This window comes from Salmo salar, chromosome ssa15, assembly GCF_905237065.1.
Source record: "Salmo salar chromosome ssa15, Ssal_v3.1, whole genome shotgun sequence".
NCBI classification, from domain to species: domain Eukaryota; kingdom Metazoa; phylum Chordata; class Actinopteri; order Salmoniformes; family Salmonidae; genus Salmo; species Salmo salar.
In genome coordinates, this window is record NC_059456.1 from 98,219,263 (window position 1) to 98,242,993 (window position 23,731).

Below are 23,731 nucleotides of genomic sequence, written 5' to 3' on the forward strand. Positions count from 1 at the left end.
TGACAATAGATCGTCTTGATTACCATCACTAGAAAAATACATATTCTTTCTTCTGTAGTCCGGCCTATGTCTAATCAAAAATGGTCAACCTAAACCTGAAATAAAATACAATTACGTTTATTTCTGCATACTAACAACGTTACAATTATATTAAAATAATAAATAGGAGTGGGGAATGTTTTTCATGCAAATCCATATATTGTGCGGTACAGTGCACGCGCCGTCATCAACAGTGCTCAGCATCTTCTGAGAGCTGCGCGAGGGAGAGAGGAGGAAGATAGGAGGAAGAGAGGAGGAAGAGGGGGAGAGACGGGGAGAGGGCGCAACACAAACAGGGGAAATCACTATAATGGAGTGGCGGCGGAAGAGGTCGGTTTCGCGGGCTCGGACTCTTCATATTTGACATTTTCATTTTCTGTAAATTGGATCTACATTCTGTCTTCACAGGCTGTGCGCCGATATCTCCAGTAGCCTAGCTCACCTCGCTCATCTAGCTCACCTCGCTCAAGAAGCCCTCCACGGATGCAGCAAATGCTACACGCAAACGGGGGATCCACCACTGGCACTAGGCAACAGCTTATCAATTCTGCTGGGCTTGAATTAGAATACTAAAGGACATATTTTGAAGGTAGCATTGGTTGAGTAGATTACAAAACCATTGACCGTTTTACTGTGAAATATTGTATTTTGGACTCCACTTGTTTTTTCCAAAAAGGAAATGTTAGGCATTATAAATGATTAATTAACAGTGTATGTATTCATGTCTCTTTTCAACAATGTGTAGCCATGTAGGTTCGCAGGTTGAATGTACAACGTTTTGGTAAATTAAAATAAAGGCTAGTTAATAATACTAACAACAACAACAATAATAATAATAATAATAAATCAACGTCTTTGAAATGGATTTCTTCTGAATAGCTATATTGCTACCAAATTACAAGCACACCTTTGGCAACTCGTGGAAACAACCAGAGACGAGCAAAAACTGAGTGAGTCACTGAAATAAACTAAAGAAACGTATAGTGGAAAACATGTTGCCTTCACAAGAAGCCGCCAAGATTTACATGCGGAACTCCCGTGCCATCGGAGTACTCTGGGCAATATTCACCATATGCTTTGCCATCATCAACGTTGTTGTCTTCATTCAGCCGTACTGGATCGGGGACAGCGTGAGCACGCCGCAGGTGGGTTACTTCGGTTTGTTTCACCAGTGCATTGGGAGTGGACCGCCCAACCGAGAGCTCGACTGCACGGGCAGCTTTACTGAGTTCAGCTCCATCCCCTCCGGTGCCTTCAAAGCGGCCTCGTTCTTTGTACTGCTGTCCATGATTCTGATTCTGGGCTGCATCGCCTGTATGGCGCTCTTCTTCTTCTGCAACACCGCCAGCGTCTACAAGACCTGTGCCTGGATGCAGCTCCTATGTGGTATGTATAAAACCAATGGAAATTCAGTTACACAACTTGTTCCAGCACATTTAATCACAGACATTCATGCAGGCACTAATTTAATTTAAAGAATTTATGAAATTCTCGTTGCGTTCTAAAGAGGATTATCGGTATCTGCAGATAAGATGTAGGCTGTTTGATTCATTCATCAATTCAATCAGTTAGATAGTGTTGTAGTGCCAAATCTCCAGGTGACCTATTGGATTGTGGGGGATTTGGGTTGATGAGATTACAACACATGGAGAGATGGTTCGGTTAATGTGTTTTTAAATTATATTTGGGGATATGATTATCACTGGTATGTCCACAGATGACTGAAAACATATGGATCTGTAACACTGGTTACATGTTACATGTAAACAACCTTGTGAAAACATGCTGCTTGTACTGTTACTATTGCTAAGGATGTTGGGTTGGATCTAGAGGCAGATTAGATTCACCTCACCACACACAAAAAAAAAATACTTCACATTTCTACACAGATTCCAGGCTCAGCTGGCTTACTGGCAGTGGAAGTTGTGTCTCATCATGTAGAATCCGTCTGTGGTACCATTGTCTCTCAGTCATGAGTCATGGAGCTGTGGGAGGAAGACAGATATCCTATAGGCTGCCACAATCACCCACATTGAGCTCATGAGATTGCAGATGAAGCATTCATTTGCTCAACAAATCGATCTCAAAAACAGGCAACACACAACAAAAGACCTCCTTGTGTTGGTGTGGATGTATTCCTTCAACCAGAACTTAACCACACAGAGAGCTGCCCTTCTGATAAATAGAAGGAAAAAAACAAAATGAGAGATCTCATTTTCCGGGATATGAAAATTGGGCGTGTCTATATGGAACTAAATTCACTCACTCCCACTCAGATCTATATGTCAGGGAGCTTCCAGGGCAGGTATAACTTGATCAATGTGATATACACCAACGTGTGGGAGTAAGATTACCACAACAGTCAGCAAACTGAGAGAAGAAAAATATCAGCAGTTTATTCACTTTCTATTGTTGTTTTCTTTATCTGCCCACTCTCCCTTCTGATCTGCAGAGTCAGTTTTGCAGGTTGGAAGAACGATCAATCAGCAAGATGGAGAAACAGAGTTTTCATGACATACTCTTTCCTCTCAGGATGCTGGAACACTCACTGTATGCACTCTTATGAAATGAGACAAAAAACATGCATGAAGATATCAATGCTGGTATTCACAAAGCAAGTGCACACACCTGGGTCTATTTATCTGACCATCTCTGTGTTTGCGATTGAGTCCCTTTCCCATTCCCAGTTGCTGATGGATCAACTCCATTTCGGTACAGGGTATAGCCTTGTGATGAGGCTGCCTTGTGTACAGGTGAGAGGCCTGATGGTGTTGGCTATGAGAGGCCTGTTACTGTTGGCTAAGGGAGGCCTGATGGTGTTGGCTATGGAGGCCTGATACTGTTGGCTATGGGAGGCCTGATGGTGTTGGGTATGGGAGGCCTGATGGTGTTGGCTATGAAAGGCCTGATACTGTTGGCTATGGGAGGCTTGATGGTGTTGGCTATGAAAGGCCTGATACTGTTGGCTATGGGAGGCCTGATGGTGTTGGCTATGAAAGGCCTGATACTGTTGGCTATGGGAGGCCTGATGGTGTTGGCTATGAAAGGCCTGATACTGTTGGCTATGGGAGGCCTGATGGTGTTGGCTATGAAAGGCCTGATACTGTTGGCTATGGGAGGCCTGATGGTGTTGGCTATGAAAGGCCTGATACTGTTGGCTATGGGAGGCCTGATGGTGTTGGCTATGAAAGGCCTGATACTGTTGGCTATGGGAGGCCTGATGGTGTTGGCTATGAAAGGCCTGATACTGTTGGCTATGAGAGGCTTGATAGTGTTTGCTATGAGAGGCCTGACAGTGTTGGCTATGAGAGGCCTGATGGTGTTGGCTTTGGGAGGCCTGATAGTCTTGACTATGGGAGGCCTGATGGTGTTGGCTATGAGAGCCCTCATAGTGTTGGCTATGAGAGGCCTGATATTGTTTGCTATGAGAGGCCTGATAGTGTTGGCTATGAGAGGTCTGATATTGTTGGCAATGAGAGGCCTGATGGTGTTGGCATTGGGAGGCCTGATAGTGTTGGCTATGAAAGGTCTGATAGTGTTGCTTATGGGAGGCCTGATAGTGTTAGCTATGGGAGGCCTGATAATGTTGGCTATGGGCATAATGCTCTCTCACTACTGAGGAGATGCTAGTTTCATAAGCTGCTGTATCCTGGGCCGTGGCAGAGAGCCGTGGCAGTGTGTGGTGCCAACAGCTGGCTGGAGCTGGGCAGAGGACTAAGAGGACCACCTGCTCCTCCCAGTGCCCATGGGGACTACCATCGTACCCCATGGTTCTCCTCCCAGTGCCCATGGGGACTACCATCATACCCCATGGTTCTCCTCCCAGTGCCCATGGGGACTACCATCATACCCCATGGTTCTCCTCCCAGTGCCCATGGGGACTACCATCATACCCCATGGTTCTCCTCCCAGTGCCCATGGGGACTACCATCATACCCCATGGTTCTCCTCCCAGTGCCCGTGGGGACTACCATCATACCCCATGGTTCTCCTCCCAGTGCCCATGGGGACTACCATCATACCCCATGGTTCTCCTCCCAGTGCCCATGGGGACTACCATCATACCCCATGGTTCTCCTCCCAGTGCCCATGGGGACTACCATCATACCCCATGGTTCTCCTCCCAGTGCCCGTGGGGACTACCATCATACCCCATGGTTCTCCTCCCAGTGCCCATGGGGACTACCATCATACCCCATGGTTCTCCTCCCAGTGCCCATGGGGACTACCATCATACCCCATGGTTCTCCTCCCAGTGCCCATGGGGACAAACATCATACCCCATGGTTCTCCTCCCAGTGCCCATGGGGACAAACATCATACCCCATGGTTCTCCTCCCAGTGCCCATGGGGACTACCATCATACCCCATGGTTCTCCTCCCAGTGCCCATGGGGACTACCATCATACCCCATGGTTCTCCTCCCAGTGCCCATGGGGACTACCATCATACCCCATGGTTCTCCTCCCAGTGCCCATGGGGACAAACATCATACCCCATGGTTCTCCTCCCAGTGCCCATGGGGACAAACATCATACCCCATGGTTCTCCTCCCAGTGCCCATGGGGACTACCATCATACCCCATGGTTCTCCTCCCAGTGCCCATGGGGACTACCATCATACCCCATGGTTCTCCTCCCAGTGCCCATGGGGACAAACATCATACCCCATGGTTCTCCTCCCAGTGCCCATGGGGACAAACATCATACCCCATGGTTCTCCTCCCAGTGCCCATGGGGACAAACATCATACCCCATGGTTCTTCTCCCAGTGCCCATGGGGACAAACATCATACCCCATGGTTCTCCTCCCAGTGCCCATGGGGACAAACATCATACCCCATGGTTCTCCTCCCAGTGCCCATGGGGACTACCATCATACCCCATGGTTCTCCTCTTTAGTCAGGAGAGGTCAATGTTATATGTTGTACTGTTTATACAAAACCATAAACTGTACTGTTCTCCCATTCTCCCTTTGCAGCTACATCATGGACAGAGAAGTTAGATGACAAGACAGAACATAATGACGCGGCTTTTCTTTCTCTCTTTCTCAGTGAGTTGATATGACATGATCTCTGCACTGTCTGTCCTGCTCCACTCTCTCGCTCTCCGAGCTGCGCTTCTAGAACAGCAGAGCCGGCGGCCGCTCCCTTAAGTCTTTTCACTGGTGCCCTGCAACTGTGTTAGACGGCAGCAGGAGAAATCACACATTCCATTCCAAACACATCGAGAGAGGGATGGAGAGCATACTGACAGATATAGAAACAGACAAAGTCATAGGGCCATGAAAGTGTAGTAAAAAATTGTGTAGTAGAAATAACATTTCTACTACAGTACATAATTACAAAAGGATAGCCTGATTTCTATGGGCTGGTGGTTTCCAACTCTATTCCCCATCTCCCACATGTCCTCCATCAACTCATCTCTCCACTGATTTCCTGACCCTGTCTCTAAAAAATTCAACTCTGCTCGGTGTACTACTAGCTATTCATGTAGCAGCATACCCCCGTTTTCAGGATTTTACTACTGTTTCTGGCACTGAACAAGATCCTGAAACTGACATCTAAGGCCATGATACTGTCACGTCCTGACCCTAGTAAGATGTCATTTTCTATAGTAGAGTAGGGCAGGGCGTGACAGGGGGTGTTTTTGGTTGTTCTATGATTTCTATTTCTATGTTATAGTTCTAGTTGTTCTATTTCTATGTTGGGATTGTTTGGGGTTGATCTCTAATTGGAGGCAGCTGATCCTCATTGCCTCTGATTAGAGATCATATGGGGCTAGGGGGCAGTATTGACACGGCTGGATAAAAAACATACCCGATTTAATCTGGTTACCACTCCTACCCAGTAACTAGAATATGCATATACTTATTACATATGGATAGAAAACACCCTACATTTTCTAAAACTGTTTGAATGGTGTCTGTGAGTATAACAGAACTCAAATGGCAGGTCAAAACCTGAGAGATTCCTTTACAGGAAGTGGCCTGTCTGACCATTTCTTGAACTTCTTTTCCATCTCTATCATTTACTAAGGATCTCTGCTCTAACGTGACACTTCCCACGTCGTCCATAGGCGCTCAGAGCCCGGGAAAAAACAGAATGTCGTCATTCCAGCCCCAGGCTGAAACACATTATCGCCTTTCTCAAGTGGCCGATCAAGGGACACTGGGCTTAGGCGCGTGACCCGACCGCCCCCGCCTTTGGGATTTTTTCCTCTGTTTGCCGAAAAGGAGATTCCCTGTCGGAATATTATCGCTTTTCTACGAGAAAAATGGCGTAAAAATTGATTTTAAACAGCGGTTGACATGCTTCGAAGTACGGTAATGGAATATTTAGAATTTTATTGTCACGAATTGCGCCATGCGCGCGACACTTCTTTACTATTTCGGATAGTGTCTGGAACGCACGAACAAAACGCCGCTATTCGGATATATTATTTTGGACCAAACCAACATTTGTTATTGAAGTAGCAGTCCTGGGTGTGCATTCTGACGAAGACAACAAAAGGTAATAAAACTTTTATAATAGTAAATATGATTATGGTGAGTGCTAAACTTGCCGGGTGTCTAAATAGCGAGCCCGTGATGCCTGGGCTATGTACTTAGAATATTGCAAAATGTGCTTTCACCAAAAAGCTATTTTAAAATCGGACATATCGAGTGCATAGAGGAGGTCTGTATCTATAATTCTTAAAATAATTGTTATGCTTTTTGTGAACGTTTATCGTGAGTAATTTAGTAAAATGTTAGCGAATTCCCCGGAAGTTTGCGGGGGGTATGCTAGTTCTGAACGTCACATGCTAATGTAAAAAGCTGGTTTTTGATATAAATATGAACTTGATTGAACAAAACATGCATGTATTGTATAACATAATGTCCTAGGGTTGTCATCTGATGAAGATCATCAAAGGTGAGTGCTGCATTTAGCTGTCTTCTGGGTTTTGGTGACATTATATGCTGGCTTGAAAAATGGGTGTCTGATTATTTCTGGCTTGGTACTCTGCTGACATAATCTAATGTTTTGCTTTCGTTGTAAAGCCTTTTTCAAATCGGACAGTGTGGTTAGATTAACGAGAGTCTTGTCTTTAAATAGCTGTAAAATAGTCATATGTTTGAGAAATTGAAGTAATAGGATTTTTAAGGTTTTGAAAATCGCGCCACAGGCTGCCAGTGGCTGTTACGTAGGTGGGACGCAAGCGTCCCACCTAGCCCATAGAGGTTAAGTAGGGGTTTTTCTCTTCCTGTTTTGTGGGTGATTATATTTTGTGAGAGTGTTTGTTCCTCCTGCGTCACGGTTTGTTGTTTTGTCGGTAAGTTTATCTTTGTAATTGCATTAAGTTTCACTAACTAATAAATATGTGGAACGAAACCGACGCTGCATTTTGGTCCGCCCCTTCGAACAGCCGTGACAGAATCACCCACCACCAAAGGACCAAGTAGTGTGGGATGGAGCAGCAGGAGAAATGGACTTGGGAAGAAATCCTGGATGGGGAAAGGACCCTGGAGGCAGGCTGGGGAGTATCGCCGACCGAAGGAGGAACTTGAGGCAGCGAAGGCAGAGCGGCGATACTATGAGGCGCTATATCCACCCAGAGGCAAGTGCGAGAGGCAGCCCCAAAAATGTTTTTGGGGGGGCACACGGGGAGTTGGGCAGAGTCAGGGTGGAGTCCTGAGCCAACTTCCGTGCTTACTGTGGGGAGCAAGTGACGGGGCAGGCACCGTGTTGTGCGGTGATGCGCACTGTGTCGTCAGGGCGCATTCACAGGCCGGTGCGATCTGTACCCGCACCCTGCAGTTGTCGAGCTGAGGTGAGCATCCAGCCAGGGCGGGTTGTGCAAGCCATACGCTCCAGACCTCCAGTGCGCATCTGTGGCCCAGTACGTCCTGTGCATGCTCCTCGCACTCTCCCTCCAGTGCGCCTCCATAGTCTAGTACGTCCTGTGCCTGCTCCTCGCACTCTCCTTTCAGTGCGCCTCCTTAACCTGGTACAGCCAGTGCCTGCTGTGAGCACTCGGCCCTTAGTGCATCTCCCCAGTCTGGTGAGACCGATTCCTGCTCCTCGCACTCTCCCTCCAGTGCGCCTCCATAGCCCAGTACGTCCTGTGCCTGCTCCTCGCACTCTCCCTCCACTGCACCTCCATAGCCCAGTACGTCCTGTGCCTGCTCCCCGCACTCGCCCTGAGGTGCGTGTTACTAGTCTGGCGCCTCCTATGCTAGCTCCACACATCAGGCCTCCAGTGCGCCTGCCCAGTCCGTGCTGTCCTGTTCCTGCTCCCCGCACTTGACCTGAGGTGCGTGTTACCAGTCTGGCGCCACCTATGCCAGTCCCACTCATCGGACCTCCAGTGCGCATCCCTAGCCCGGAGCCTCCAGCGACGCATCCCTAGCCCGGAGCCTCCAGCGACACTCCTCAGCCCGGAGCCCTCAGCGGCGGTCTGCAAGCCAAGAGCCTTCAGCGGCGGTCTGCAAGCCAGGAGCCTTCAGCGGCGGTCTGCAAGCCAGGAGCCTTCAGCGGCGGTCTGCAACCCAGAGCCTTCAGCGGCGGCCTTTAGCCCAGAGTCTTCAGCGGCGGTTGGTGGTCCGGCGACGATCCATGATCTGGTTCCTCCGGACATACAGAAGCGGGGGGATCAGCGGGCGGTGGGGGTACTACGCCCTGAACCAGAGCCGCCGCCATAGATATTAGTCACCCACCCTACCCTCCCTTTGTGTTTTTGTGGTTATTTTGTTGGGTTTTTGTTTGCATTCGGAGTCTGCACCTTTGGGGGGGGGGTACTGTCACGTCCTGACCCTAGTAAGATGTCATTTTCTATAGTATTGTAGAGTAGGGCAGGGCGTGACAGGGGGTGTTTTTGGTTCTATGTTTTCTATTTCTATGTTTGTTCTAGTTCTATTTCTATGTTGGGATTGTTTGGGGTTGATCTCTAATTGGAGGCAGCTGATCCTCATTGCCTCTGATTAGAGATCATATTTAAGTTGGGGTTTTTCTCTTCCTGTTTTGTGGGTGATTATATTTTGTGAGTGTTTGTTCCTCCTGCGTCACGGTTTGTTTTGTCAGTAAGTTTATCTTTGTTATTGCATTAAGTTTCACTAAATAATAAATATGTGGAACGAAACCGACGCTGCATTTTGGTCCGCTCATTCAAACAGCCGTGACAGATACACTGGCAATTCATCGAGGTAATATTGATGAGCAATGTTGCTGGCAACGGAGTGGGGTGAGACACTGTAGCAATGAGCACATGGACATGAATAATAGATTTCATATGAAGAAGCACATATCACTTTCCCTATTTATTTACTAATCTACTATAGCTTGTTGTTGCCAGTTGACTGACACATCTGTACTGGAATTTATCAGCAAACAAGCAACAAAGAGGTGTTGCCGCTGCCCTGGGCATCCACTCAACCTACTGCCAGTCAATGGCAACGCAGATATAAAGATAAAACGTTCTAAATCTAGTTACCTCACAAATCTAATCAAGGAAGTATAAATGGCATTCATCAAGTTAGCCAGCTAGTTAAACTTACAAAAACAATCTAAAACTAAATGTAAAATCTACATGGCTAGCTAGCTAGCGAATTAGCCTGTTTGTCCCATTGACTTAGCATAGGTTGCGGCTAGCATGCTAATAGATATTTTCGGCAGTAAATAACATTTTACTGCAGTGGGCTAAATCAGGATCACACAGAGGGATTATTGGTAGACTTATACAAGGGATAAGGTGGGAGTAAAGCACACTGTGCTAGCTTAGCCGTCTAGTCCTGAGGAGTTCTCCGGGACACAAAAGGCAGGGGTCGACACCATGTGCTAACTAGCAAGCTAGCACACGGAGTCGCTAACTAACGTTCATATAGGAACCAATGGGGTGCACGAGGGGTCGTTCAAGCAGGAACTAATGGGATTCTCGAGGCGGGGTTGTTCGTGAAGAACCAATGGGATAGTTTAGGGGAGTGTGTTCCTGAAGATGCAGGAATGTCCATATGCAGGAACACCACGAATTGTGGGCTGCAGTTGCACGCTATTGACCATTGCTGGCAACATTGTTCAGCAATATTACCTCTCAAAGTTGCCAATATATCATGGCCTTCAGAGAGAGAAGAGAAAAGGAAGCAGCAGTTTCTACAGGATGTGTATATTGTAGTATTTTATTGATCACACAAGGCCTGACAATAGACAGGGGATTATCAAACTTGAAGGCGAAAGTAGCAGAGCTGTGAAAATAGTTTCATGTTTGGGTTGACCTCTAATCAGATAGAAAACAAGTCCAAGTCGACACAATGGAGAATGGAACAGAATAAAACTAAATGTGGATCAGCTTTCACATACCCTGGATGAGAGGAGAAGCTCTGAACCAACAGAGCTTGTTGTACAATGGGATTCCCTTCACCCGTGGACCCTTCACGGACAAGAGCTGTAGGCTCCCATGGGGTGTGTGTTTGAGAATGACACTGTGTCACTGCGTTAGCAACATAGCCCACGTGTACCTCCCATTCCCCCTGTTCTTCTCTCTCTCTCTTTCTCTCTCTCTTTCTCTCTCTCTCTCTCCCCATCTATCTCTCTTTTTCTTTCCCTCTCTCTTGCTGACTTTCAATTTAAGGGCTCTATTGGCATGGGAAATAAATGTTTACATTGGCAAAGCAAGTGAAGTAGATAATAAGCAAAGTGAAATAAAGAATAAAACAATTAAAAGTAAACATTACACTCACAGAAGTTCCAAAAGAATAAAGACATTTCAAATGTCATATTATGTGCAAATAGTTAGTGCAAAAGGGAAAATAAATACTGGTTGCTCTTTTCTTGTGGCAACAGGTCTTGCTGCTTTGAAGGTATTTCACCCAATAGGTATAGGAGTTTCTCAAAATTTGATTTGTTTTCTAATTCTTTGTGTGTCTGTGTAATCTGAAGAAATATGTGTTTCTAATATGGTCATACATTTGGCAGGAGGTTAGGAAGTGCAACTCAGTTTCCACTGCATTTTGTGGGCAGTGTGCACATAGCCTGTCTTCTCTGTTTGTGTTTGTGAACAGAGCCCCAGCACCAGCTTGCCTAGGGGACTCTTCTCCGGGTTCATCTCTCTTTAGCTGATGGTATTGTTATGGAAGGTTTGCTCTGTATAAGTGCATGTAGGTGAAAGTGTTTTCCATAAGGTTGCAAAGGGAGGTATTGTAAGAGTTAGTTTACATAGAAATAAAGAGGAGAGTTTATTCCGGGGGATTACATTTAAATTTGAGTCATTCAGCAGACGCTCTTATCCAGAGCAACTTACAATGCATTTAGAAATTATTCATAACCCTCTAAACACAATACCCCATAATGACAAAGTGAAAACATGTTTTTAGAAATGTTTGCACATTTTTTGAAAATGAAATTCAGAAATATCTCATATCTCACCCCTGAGTCAATACCTGTTAGAATTACCTTTGGCAGTGATTACAGTTGTGAATCTTTCTGGGTAAGTCTCTAAGAGCTTTGCACACCTGGATTGTTCAATACTTGCACATTATTCTTAAACAAATTATACAAGCCTTTTTAAAGTCTTGCCATTGATTTTCAAGCTGATTTAAGTCAAAACTGTAACTCATTTAATTAACATTCAAATCACTCAACATTTCCCAGGGAGGCTGGGGAGACCAGGGAGGCTGGGGAGGCTCGTGAGGCCAGGGAGGGAGTGATCTAGTACAAACTGCTAAGTGTTACTCACTAGTGAACCAAACCTCAGGAGAAGCTTTACAGGGCTGACCGAGGAGGAGAAAGAAAATTCCTATAGAACAGAGCCCCAAAAACACACCACACCCCCAAAACACACTAGGCTCTAGAAACACACCAAGTCCTAGTAACACACCAAGCCCTAGAAACACACCAAGCCCTAGAAACACACCAAGCCCTAGAAACACACCAAGCCCCAAAAACACACCAAGCCCTAGAAACACACCAAGCCCCAAAAACACACCAAGCTCTAGAAACACACCAAGCACTAGTGACACACCAAGCCCCAAAAACACACCTAGCCCTAGAAACACACCAAGCTCTAGAAACACACCAAGCTCTAGAAACACACCAAGCCCTAGTAACACACCAAGCCCTAGTAACACACCAAGCCCCAAAAACACACCAAGACGCCAAAACACACCAAGCCCTTTTAACACACCAAGCCCTAGTAACACACCAGGTCCTAGTAACACACCAAGCCCCAAAAACACACCAAGACCACAAAACACACCAAGCCCAGGAAAAACACAAAGGCCTAGAAACACACCATCCTAGTAATGCACCAAGCCCTAGAAACACACCAAGCCCCCAAAACACACCAAGCCCTAGAAACACACCAGGCCCCAGAAACACACCGAGCCCAAAAAACACACCAAGTCCTATTAACACACGAAGTCCAGGTAACACACCAAGCCCTAGAAACACACCAAGCCCCAAAACACACCAAGCTCTAGTAACACACCAAGCCCTAGAAACACACCAAGTCCTAGTAACACACCAAGTCCTAGTAACACACCAAGTCCTAGTAACACACCAAGCCCTAGAAACCACCAAGCCCTAGTAACACACCAAGCCCTAGAAACCACCAAGCCCTAGTAACACACCAAGTCCTAGTAACACACCAAGCCATAGAAACACACCAAGCCCCAGAAACACACCAAGCCCCAAAAACCCACCATGTCCTAGAAACACATGAAGTCCTAGTAACACACCAAGCCCTAGTAACACACCAGGTCCTAGTAACACACCAAGCCCCAAAAACACACCAAGCCTTAGAAACACACCAAGTCCTAGTAACACACCAAGCCTTAGAAACACACCAAGCCCTAGTAACACACCAGGTCCTAGTAACACACCAAGCCCCAAAAACACACCAAGCCTTAGAAACACACCAAGTCCTAGTAACACACCAAGCCTTAGAAACACACCAAGTCCTAGTAACACACCAAGTCCCAGTAACACACCAAGTCCTAGTAACACACCAAGCCCCAAAAACACACCAAGCCCTAGTAACACACCTAGCCCTAGTAACACACCAAGCCCTAGAAACACACCAAGCCCTAGAAACACACCAAGTCCTAGTAACACACCAAGCCCTAGTAACACACCAAGCCCTAGTAACACACCAGGTCCTAGTAACACACCAAGCCCCAAAAACACACCAAGCCTTAGAAACACACCAAGCCCTAGCAACACAACGTCCTAGTAACACACCAAGCCCTAGAAACACACCAAGCTCTAGTAACACCCCAAGCCTCAAAACACCCCAAGCCCCAAAAACACCCCAAGCCCCCAAAACACAACAAGCCATAGAAACACACCAAGCCCTAGAAACACACCAAGCCCCAGAAACACACCAAGTCCCAAAAACACACCATGTCCAGGTGACACACCAAGCCCCAGAAACAAACCAGGCCCCAAAAACACACCAAGCTCTACTAACACACCAAGCCCTAGTAACACACCAAGCTCCCAAAACACACCAAGCCCTAGTAACGCACCAAGCCCTGGTAACACACCAAGCCCCCAAAACACACCAAGCCCCCAAAACACACCAAGCCCTAGTAACACACCAAGCCCTAGAAACACACCAAGCCCTAGAAACACACCAAGCCCCAATAACACACCAAGTCCTAGTGTCACACCAAGCCCTAGAAACACTCCAAGCCCCAAAAACACACCAAGCCCCAAAAACACACCAGGTCCTAGAAACACATGAAGTCCCGTTAACACACCAAGCTCTAGAAACACACCAAGCCCTTGTAACACACCAAGCCCTAGTAACACACCAGGTCCTAGTAACACACCAAGCCCCCAAAACACACCAAGCCTTAGAAACACACCAAGCCCTAGTAACACACCAAGCCTTAGAAACACACCAAGGCCTAGAAACACACCGTCCTAGTAACACACCAAGCCCTAGAAACACACCAAGCTCTAGTAACACCCCAAGCCTAAAAAAAAACCCAAGCCCCAAAAACACACCAAGCCCCCAAAACACAACAAGCCATAGAAACACACCAAGCCCCAAAAACACACCAAGTCCCAAAAACACAACAAGCCATAGAAACACACCAAGCCCCAAAAACACACCAAGTCCCAAAAACACACAAAGTCCAGGTCACACACCAAGCCCTAGAAACACACCAGGGCCCAAAAACACACCAAGCTCTACTAACACACCAAGCCCTAGTAACACACCAAGCCCCCAAAACACACCAACACCTAGTAAAACACCAAGCCCTAGAAACACACCAAGTCCTAGTAACACACCAAGTCCTAGTAACACACCAAGTCCTAGTAACACACCAAGTCCTAGTAACACACCAAGCCCTAGAAACACACCAAGTCCTAGTAACACACCAATCCCTAGTAACACACCAAGCCCTAGAAACACACCAAGCCCCAAATAACACACCAAGTCCTAGTAACACACCAAGCCCTAGAAACACTCCAAGCCCCAAAAACACACCAGGTCCTAGAAACACATGAAGTCCTGTTAACACACCAAGCTCTAGAAACACACCAAGCCCTTGTAACACACCAAGCCCTAGTAACACACCAGGTCCTAGTAACACACCATGCCCCCAAAACACACCAAGCCTTAGAAACACACCAAGCCCTAGTAACACACCAAGCCTTAGAAACACATCAAGGCCTAGAAACACACCGTCCTAGTAACACACCAAGCCCTAGAAACACACCAAGCTCTAGTAACACCCCAAGCCTAAAAAAAACCCAAGCCCCAAAAACACACCAAGCCCCCAAAACACAACAAGCCATAGAAACACACCAAGCCCCAAAAACACACCAAGTCCCAAACACACACCAAGTCCAGGTCAAACAACAAGCCCTAGAAACACACCAGGCCCCAAAAACACACCAAGCTCTACTAACACACCAAGCCCTAGTAACACACCAAGCCCCCAAAACACACCAAGCCCTAGTAAAACACCAAGCCCTAGAAACACACCAAGTCCTAGTAACACCAAGCCCCAGAAACACACCAAGCCCTAGAAACACACCAAGCCCTAGTAACACACCAAGCCCTAGTAACACACCAAGCCCTAGAAACACACCAAGCCCTAGTAACACACCAAGCCCTAGAAACACACCAAGCTCTAATAACACACCAAGCCCTAGAAACACACCAAGTCCTAATAACACATCAAGCCCTAATGACACACCAAGCCCTAATAACACACCAAGCCCTAATAACACACCAAGCCCCAATAACACACCAAGCCCTAATAACACACCAAGCCCTAGAAACACACCAAGCCCTAGTAACACACCAAGCCCGAGAAACACACCAAGTCCTAATAACACACCAAGCTCTATAAACACATCAAGCCCTAATAACATACCAAGCCCTAATAACACACCAAGCCCTAATAACACACCAAGCCCTAATAACACACCAAGCCCTAGAAACACACCAAGTCCTAGTAACACACCAAGCCCGAGAAACACACCAAGTCCTAGTAACACACCAAGCCCTAGAAACACACCAAGTCCTAGTAACACACCAGGCCCTAGTAACACACCAAGTCCTAGTAACACACCAAGTCCTAGTAACACACCAAGCCTGAGAAACACACCAAGTCCTAGTAACACACCAAGCCCTAGAAACACACCAAGTCCTAGTAACACACCAAGCCCGAGAAACACACCAAGTCCTAGTAACAACAGCATCAGAGAAAAAGGGTATCGTTTCACCTTAATGGCATCCTCTCTACAGGCAACAAATGACTGTTATCCAAACATGTTGGGGAAGAAGAGCCCTTGAGGATGCACACCAGGAGAGGGGAGGGGGTGTAAATTAGAATATCTATTATAGTCAAAATTTAGTACAGGCTTGTCTACTTTCAGCAAAGTTATTATTGGAGAGTTTCAGGCATGTGTCTTTTCATTTCTCTGTCTTTCTTTGCATTTGTATAATGCCATCTTTATCAACCAGAATTTTCCATTGATGGATGAGCTGTTTGGTAATTTTATTTAACCAGGCAAGTCAGTTAAGAACAAGTTCTTATTCACAATGACAGCCTACCCCAGTCAAACCCAGACAACGCTGGGCCAATTGTGCGCCACCCTATGGGACTCCCAATCACAGCCAGATGTGATGCAGCCTGGATTTGAACCAGGTACTGCAGTGATGCCTCTTGCACTGAGATGTAGTGTCTCAGACCACTGCGACACTCTGGAGCTAATGATGGGAGGCTGTGTATTTGGTAATGACGGTTGGCTGTGTGTTTGGTAATGATGGGAGGCCGTGTGTTTGGTAATGACGGAAGGCCCAGTGTTTGGTAATGATGGGAGGGCCAGTGTTTGGCTCTGCTCACCAGTATTGTGCATATGGGAGGCCCAGTGTTTGGTAATGATGGGAGGCCCAGTGTTTGGTAATGATGGGAGGCCTAGTGTTTGGTAATGATGGGAGGCCCAGTGTTTGGCTCTGCTCACCAGTATTGTGCATATGGGAGGCCCAGTGTTTGGTAATGATGGGAGGCCCAGTGTTTGGTAATGATGGGAGGCCTAGTGTTTGGTAATGATGGGAGGCCCAGTGTTTGGCTCTGCTCAGCAGTATTGTGCATATGGGAGGCCCAGTGTTTGGTAATGATGGGAGGCCTAGTGTTTGGTAATGATGGGAGGCCCAGTGTTTGGCTCTGCTCAGCAGTATTGTGCATATGGGAGGCTGTCTTACAGGCTCACTACTATGACATCAGCAGAGATTGGAGTGAGCTCAGCAGTGGAAGCAGCAGCAGCAGCAAGGCAGGGGTGGGCGATTCAGGGACTGAGGGACAGGAGAATGAGAGAGAGGTGGGGACTCAGAGAGACACAGAGGCCCAGAGCTGAAAGATAAGAAGCAGTAGGAACATCAGCAGAAAATATCCTGTTCCAACTCCCTGAGAGCCAGGAACAGGGATCTTACTTACTCTCTCACCCAAGGAATAGTGACTCATGACTTCATAATGTCAAGGCTTATGTCTTCTTTTCTGACGACTCATCCTGAATTTATCCTGAATCCGCTGCTCTATCGATAGGTGCGTACATTCAGTCTAAATCTGTTTTCTTAGAAGTCATTTGCGTGACATCAAAATTACGGGCGTTGTACAACACAAATAAATCAGCGATTGGATTGTCTCCAACAAATCTAACCAATCAGAGTTTTTAAGTTGATAACGTCATCGGTTTATGGGACCAATCAGAATGGTCAGAATGTGTTCGCATTCTAGAAGTCGTCAGGGAAGGAGGCAAATCCAGAATCATGGTGGAGAAGAAATGTTAGTGGGCTTGGCATTTGGCTGAAGCGATGTGGATGGTTATGTGTCCACTGTCTCCACCATGTCTCCACTATGCCTCCACTATGTCTCCAGCATGTCTCCACCATGTCTCCACCATGTCTCCACTATGTTTCTACCATGTCCCCACTATGTCTCCACCTCCACCATGTCTCCACCATGTCTCCACTATGTCTCCACTATGTCTCCACAGTCCCCACTATGTCTCCACCATGTCCCCACCATATCTCCACCATGTCTCCACTATGTCTCCACAGTCCCCACTATGTCTCCACCATGTCTCCACCATGTCTCCACTACGTCTCCACTATGTCTCCACTATGTCTCCACCATGTCTCCACTATGTCTCCACTATGTCTCCACAGTCCCCACTATGTCTCTACCATGTCCCCACCATGTCCCCACCATGTCTCCACTATGTCTCCACTATGTCTCCACTATGTCTCCACCATGTCTCCACCATGTCTCCACTATGTCTCCGCTATGTCTCCACAGTCCCCACTATGTCTCTACCATGTCCCCACCATGTCTCCACCATATCTCCACTATGTCTCCACCATGTCTCCACTATGTCTCCACTATGTCTCCACCATGTCTCCACTATGTCTCCACTATGTCTCCATCATGTCTCCACCATGTCTCCACCATGTCTATACCATGTCTCCACTATGTCTCCACCATGTCTGTTATAAAACATGATTGCAATTACAGTTACATTTTGTTATCCAACACCCATTGCTTATACTGTATTTGTACTTGCTGTGACTGACCTTTGATTTCAATATAAAATAATGTTGAACTTACCTTCATTTGAATCATGCATCTTTGTTTTCCATAGACTACAGCTTCCAACGTACTCTCTCTCTTCTGTCTCCCCCAGCTGTATGCCTGGTGTTGGGCTGTATAATCTTTCCGAACGGCTGGGATGCGGAGGTGGTGCGGGACCTGTGTGGGGAGGAGACGGGGAAGTATACGCTGGGTAACTGCTCTGTCCGCTGGGCTTACATCCTGGCTATTATGGGCATCCTGGACGCCCTGATCCTGTCCTTCCTGGCCTTCGTTTTGGGGAACAGACAGAATGACATGTTCCTGGAGGAACTCAAGGCTGACAACAATAAAGGTAAGGGATGGTTTAGACCAAGTCTATATCTAAAATGGCACTCTTTTCTCGATACATTGGGTTGGTCAAAAGTAGTGCACTCAGGAATAGGGTGTCATTTCAGACACACACAAGCAATCACCAAAACCCATCAATAACTAATCAACACTAGATGCCCGTTGATTTCCAAAGTCAGATGTGTTTTCCTCTATATAGACGAGAGATAGATTGCACAACCGGCCCTCGTAGTTGACATATTTTCGTAATGATAAAATAGGATCTGGTATTGTAATTCAGTTATTGTAGCCTATTGCACTCACCATGGAACTGCATGAAAGAGGGTAGGAATGTCCACCAAAGTCTGTTCTCACTGTTTGCACAGGATTGCATCAGACTGGTCTGTTCATATTGACTGATCAGAACAGGGAGATGTTCATTCAGGGGACTTTTGAAGACACTGACGTCAGAACATTGTTAGAAGTCTTCTAACTCAATCTTACAGAAATGTAATAGACCCCTCATGATGTTGTCAACTGTCAGATCAGAGGATTACATCGTTTGGTTGGAAAATAGGATTTCTTTGTACCATACTCTCTATAGTGGTTTCCATGGTTACGCACCAGATTCCAGTGGGATATAGCCTACTCTGCCGTGTCTCTCTCACCGCTCATCTGATTAACCTTGTACTAACTCACTGATAGAGATTATACCATGTGTAATATTTTGAGTTCTGCACAATTAATTACATCCTGCGTACAATAATATTTGACTTTGTTCTTGCAGATTTCGCTGTGTCCAGGGTAAGTGACTTTGTAAGTGAACAGTTAACTGTGTCATGACTTTGTGCACCGTGGTCTGTGGTTGTTGTTGAGGCATCCTTGGCAGTGTTTGTCTCTATGGATAAGTGTGTTAGCCCCGTTACCCCATCTTGTACAATATATGTTTGTCAGAATAAGCTCCAAGCACTGTCTTGTTGTTTATTGTAAAAGGCTTATATATAATGTTTATTATTTCAATATCCTTACATAATGTACTGCTGGGATACTTTTTTCTTGCCTTTAGATTGAGGTCCGGGACAGAAGACGCGACCCAAGGTATGTTGCAGTCCAGAGGTTCCACTGAGGAGCTCCTTGCCTTGGATGATCGCACTCTGAGAGCCTCCTTGCTTTGGATGACCCCCCTCTGAGCGGATCTTTGCCTTGGGTGACCCCCCTCTTAGAGGATCGCTGCCTTGGTTGAACCCCTCTGAGGGGATCCTTGCCTTGGATGACCCCCCTCTGAGGGGATCCTTGCCTTGGATGACCCCCCTCTCCTCTACTCCTTCTCATCCAGTCATCAGGCTAATATCCAACCTGGCTCCATGCGAAGAGCACATGTACAGCATTCTGTAATATAAAACTGGAAGAAACTATATTTTATATAGAATGATGTTGTAAAGTGCATTAACACTACTTAAAAAGAAAGAGACAATATTTGTAAATAAAATGTGTCCAAATGGAACTATACTTTGCAGCTTTACAGAAATAGACCTCTCTGGGAATTTAGATACTGTACATACAAGGCAATGTATATATTTGGAACGGTACAATGAGCAGCAAACAATATAACCCTTCAATGGAAATGTTGTTCAGTGTATTTCTACCCTTTGCATAACGATTTGAGTACGAAAAGTAGAGTAAAGCAGAACAAAACAAATATTTTCTAAACATTTAATAGACCCCATAAAACTGAAGCATTTGGAGTCTTTTTAAAGGTATTTACTGTCAAGCAATTCAAAGTTGAGAATATTTTCTGAATTGATTAATCTGAAACATGGTAGACTAAAGAAATTATTAATCTGAAACAGGGTAGGCTAAAGAAATTATTAATCTGAAACAGGGTAGACCGAGAGAAACAGGGTAGACAAAAGAAACAGTGTAGATTAAAGAAATTATTCACCTGAAACAGGGTAGACTAAATAAAGGATTCATCTGAAACAGGGTAGACTAAAGAAACAGGGTAGACTAATAAAGTATTCACCTGAAACAGGGTAGACCTAAGAAACAGGGTAGACTAAAGAAATTATTCACCTGAAACAGGGTAGCGTAATAAATGATTCACCTGAACCAGGGTAGACTAAAATAAATGATTCACCTGAAACAGGGTAGACTAAATAAATGATTCACCTGAAACAGGGTAGACTGAATAAATGATTCACCTGAAACAGGGTAGACTGAATAAATTATTCACCTGAAACAGGGTAGACTGAATAAATGATTCACCTGAAACAGGGTAGACAATAAATGATTCACCTGAAACAGGGTAGACTGAATAAATTATTCACCTGAAACAGGGTATACTAAATAAATGATTCACCTGAAACAGGGTAGACTGAATAAATGATTCACCTGAAACAGGGTAGACTGAATAAATGGTTCACCTGAAACAGGGTAAGCTAAAGAAATGATCTGGTACACTAGATACAGTAGATGTCAGGAAAACATATTTGAGATATTAGTCCTCTCAGAAGGAAGCCCTGTATGCTGCATTCCCCTCAGGTCCCTCAGCACCGAGACACTGGGGCCACAGGTCTCCACATCTCCACCACACTGTCCTAACAGGCTTTCTACTGCACATTGCAGTGACCAACACGCACTGGGCCTGTGTGGATTTAACCTGTTAACCCCACAATGGGGAAAGAATACTTGGAAAAATCATCATCTATGTAGAGGCAGAATTTCTACCAACTTTAAAAAATATATATCAAATGGCATCTAGTGAAGAACTACATGTGTACTTCTTGTCCATAATCCTTGCAACACTGTACAGAGTTGTAAATTGAGAAGCTAAATGCCTATGTTATTAGGTGGCAGCCAATTCTCAGGAAGCTGTACTGTAGGGGAGAGTGGGGTATGTCATGCCACCCCTTGTTTCTAGGAAACCATACACAAAATAAATCATGTTACTAAATATGTAGGAAGTTTGTGAAGGAAGAAACCACATGGAAAAAGTGGTAAGCAAGTTAGGTCCAAAAAAACAGATTTTCACAAAGTCAAATAAATGTATTGTCTTACAGGTTTCATGATGCTTGTATCTAAACCAAAGTAGATCATTTTAAGACTGTTTTATACATCAGTTGGGGTCTATAGAAGCTACAATATGTGGTCCTAAATTTAGCATGAAAGTGCATCCTTGTAGCAATGTGAGCTAATAGAGTAAAAAGGGTTGCTTTGGGGTAAATTGTGCCATTTTACCAGGGGCAAGTTGAGCCAATACAAATGATGATTACATTTTGTAAGTTTTATGCATAATATGCATAGTATTTTGAAGACACTTCATATTCATGTGATTTTCAAACGATGAAAAATGCCTTCATCAGCTGGGTTCGGCCACCTCTAGGCCACAATCGAAGTGTTTTCTTCTCAGGCGTAATGCAAGGCATATGAGGTTACACCAGGGTCTGAGCCTATGTTAAAAGTGCTTTAAAAAGTACCAAGTATGGTACCAAGAAATATGTCCCTATGCTTACCCTGTTCCTATGCTCTATTTACGCCATACCCGGGGTAAGTTGTGCCCGGGTATTTAGGATAAGCTATGTTTTTAAAATTATTATGGTTACGGGAATTCTGATTATGTCACAACATCCGGAAATATATGCATATATCTTTATTAGAAAGAAAACTATATTTAATTTGACGTAGTGATGCTAAATGTAAAAAAATTCTCAACATACCCCGCTCTCCCCTACTGTAAGACACTGTACACTAAATCAAACACTACTCTTACTCCAGATAGAGCCTTGGGTCTGATCGGACAAAGCATTGCTTTTGTAAATATCTGTTTCTCTCCTTTGTGTTGTTATTTTGAGAGCTTGACAACTTGTTATACCTTAACTTAATGAGTACACTACTGTACCTACAGATGGGTTACACAACCATAGATGGTTTACATAACCATAGATGGGTTACATAATCAACAACTCTTTTTTTCATCTGGCTCCAAAGTAAGGTTGAGCTCTGAGTGCCGTCTTTGCCCCATCACTCAACTCAGTGGGAGGTCTCTTTGAATTACAGTCAATTAACAGAGTCAAGGAGAACAGTGGGCTTCAACACAAGCACACATAAAGTAACACTGGAATATACAGTCACTGGACAGTTTATTAGGTACAACCATCTAGTACCGGGTTGGACCCCCCCTTTGGTTCCAGAATGGCCTGAATTCTTTGGGGCATTCTACATGGTGTCAGAAGCATTCCACAGGGATGTTTGTCCATGCTGACGCGATGGCATCACGCAGTTGCTGCGGATTGGACGGCGATACGTTAATTCCATCTCATCCCAAGGATATTCTGTTCTATTGGGTGGAGGTCTGGGGACTGACCAGGCCACTCAAACTGAACTCGCTGTCATGTTCCAGGCCATGTCTTTCCACTCCTCAATTGTCCAGAGTTAGTGATCACGTGCCAAATGGAGCCGCTTCTTCTTGTTTTCAGCTGATAGGAGTGGAACCCGGTGTGGTCGTCTGCAATAGCCTATCCGTGACAAGGATCGACGAGTTGGGCATTTTGAGATGCCGCTGTGCACACCGCTGTTGTACTGCACCGTTATTTGCCTGTTTGTGGCCCACCTGTTAGCTTGCACAATTCTTGCCATTCTCCTTCGACCTCTCAGGACTGCCGCTGACTAGATGTTCTTTTTTTTCTTGCTACTATTCTCGGTAAACCCTAGACACTGTCATGCATGAAAAGCCCAGGAGTGCGGTCATTTCTTATATACTGGATCCGGTGCGCCTGGCACCGATGATCATACCACATTCAAAGTTGCTTAGGTCACTAGTTTTGCCCATTCTAACGTTCAATTGAACAGTACCTGAATGCCTCGATGCCTGTCTACCTGCTTTATATAACAAGCCACGGCAACGTGACTCACTGTCTGTAGGAGCGAACCATTTTCGTGAAAAGGGTGGTGTATCTAATAAACTGGCCGGTGAGTGTATATTACAGATATATCATTTCAACCCCAAAATTATTATGAGATTTTAGATATCAGTTTGTACTTTTTTTAAATATATTTAACAACAAAAATGTTGACAAAACATGTTGCCATCATCTGAAAAATGTATTAATGACAATCTGTGGATTTGTTGTATATTGAACTATAATACTGTATACCAGTGGTTCCCAAACTTTTTATAGTCCCGTACCCCTTCAAACATTCAACCTCCAGCTGCGTACCCCCTCTAGCACCAGGGTCAGCACACTCTCAAATGTTGTTTTTTGCCATCATTGTAAGCCTGCCACACACACACTATACGATACA

The 23,731-nt window shown here is 45.4% G+C and overlaps 1 protein-coding gene across 2 annotated transcripts; it reads left to right on the plus strand.

The window, feature by feature from the left end:
- The first annotated feature begins 233 nt into the window (after positions 1–233).
- LOC106572763 (LHFPL tetraspan subfamily member 4 protein) lies at positions 234–23,685 on the plus strand. Of its 2 annotated transcripts, none has more exons than XM_014147231.2 (4): positions 234–1,425; positions 18,216–18,455; positions 19,218–19,246; positions 19,497–23,685. In XM_014147231.2, the coding sequence occupies exons 1-4, from the start codon at positions 1,032–1,034 to the stop codon at positions 19,554–19,556; spliced, it is 723 nt and encodes a 240-aa protein (XP_014002706.1). In that variant the 5' UTR covers positions 234–1,031; the 3' UTR covers positions 19,557–23,685. The 2 variants fall into 2 exon arrangements, with proteins under 2 accessions (XP_014002706.1, XP_045552349.1); XM_045696393.1 differs by having other exon boundaries at positions 19,218–19,234.
- The last annotated feature ends 46 nt before the right edge of the window (positions 23,686–23,731 follow it).

Coding starts and splice junctions, on each gene's coding strand:
- LOC106572763 (XM_014147231.2), top strand. CDS start 1,032: ATGTTGCCTTCACAAGAAGCCGCCAAGATTTACATGCGGAACTCCCGT. Junction 1,426..18,215: donor CTGGATGCAGCTCCTATGTG/GTATGTATAAAA, acceptor TGTCTCCCCCAG/CTGTATGCCTGGTGTTGGGC. Junction 19,247..19,496: donor TGTCCAGGGTAAGTGACTTT/GTAAGTGAACAG, acceptor TCTTGCCTTTAG/ATTGAGGTCCGGGACAGAAG.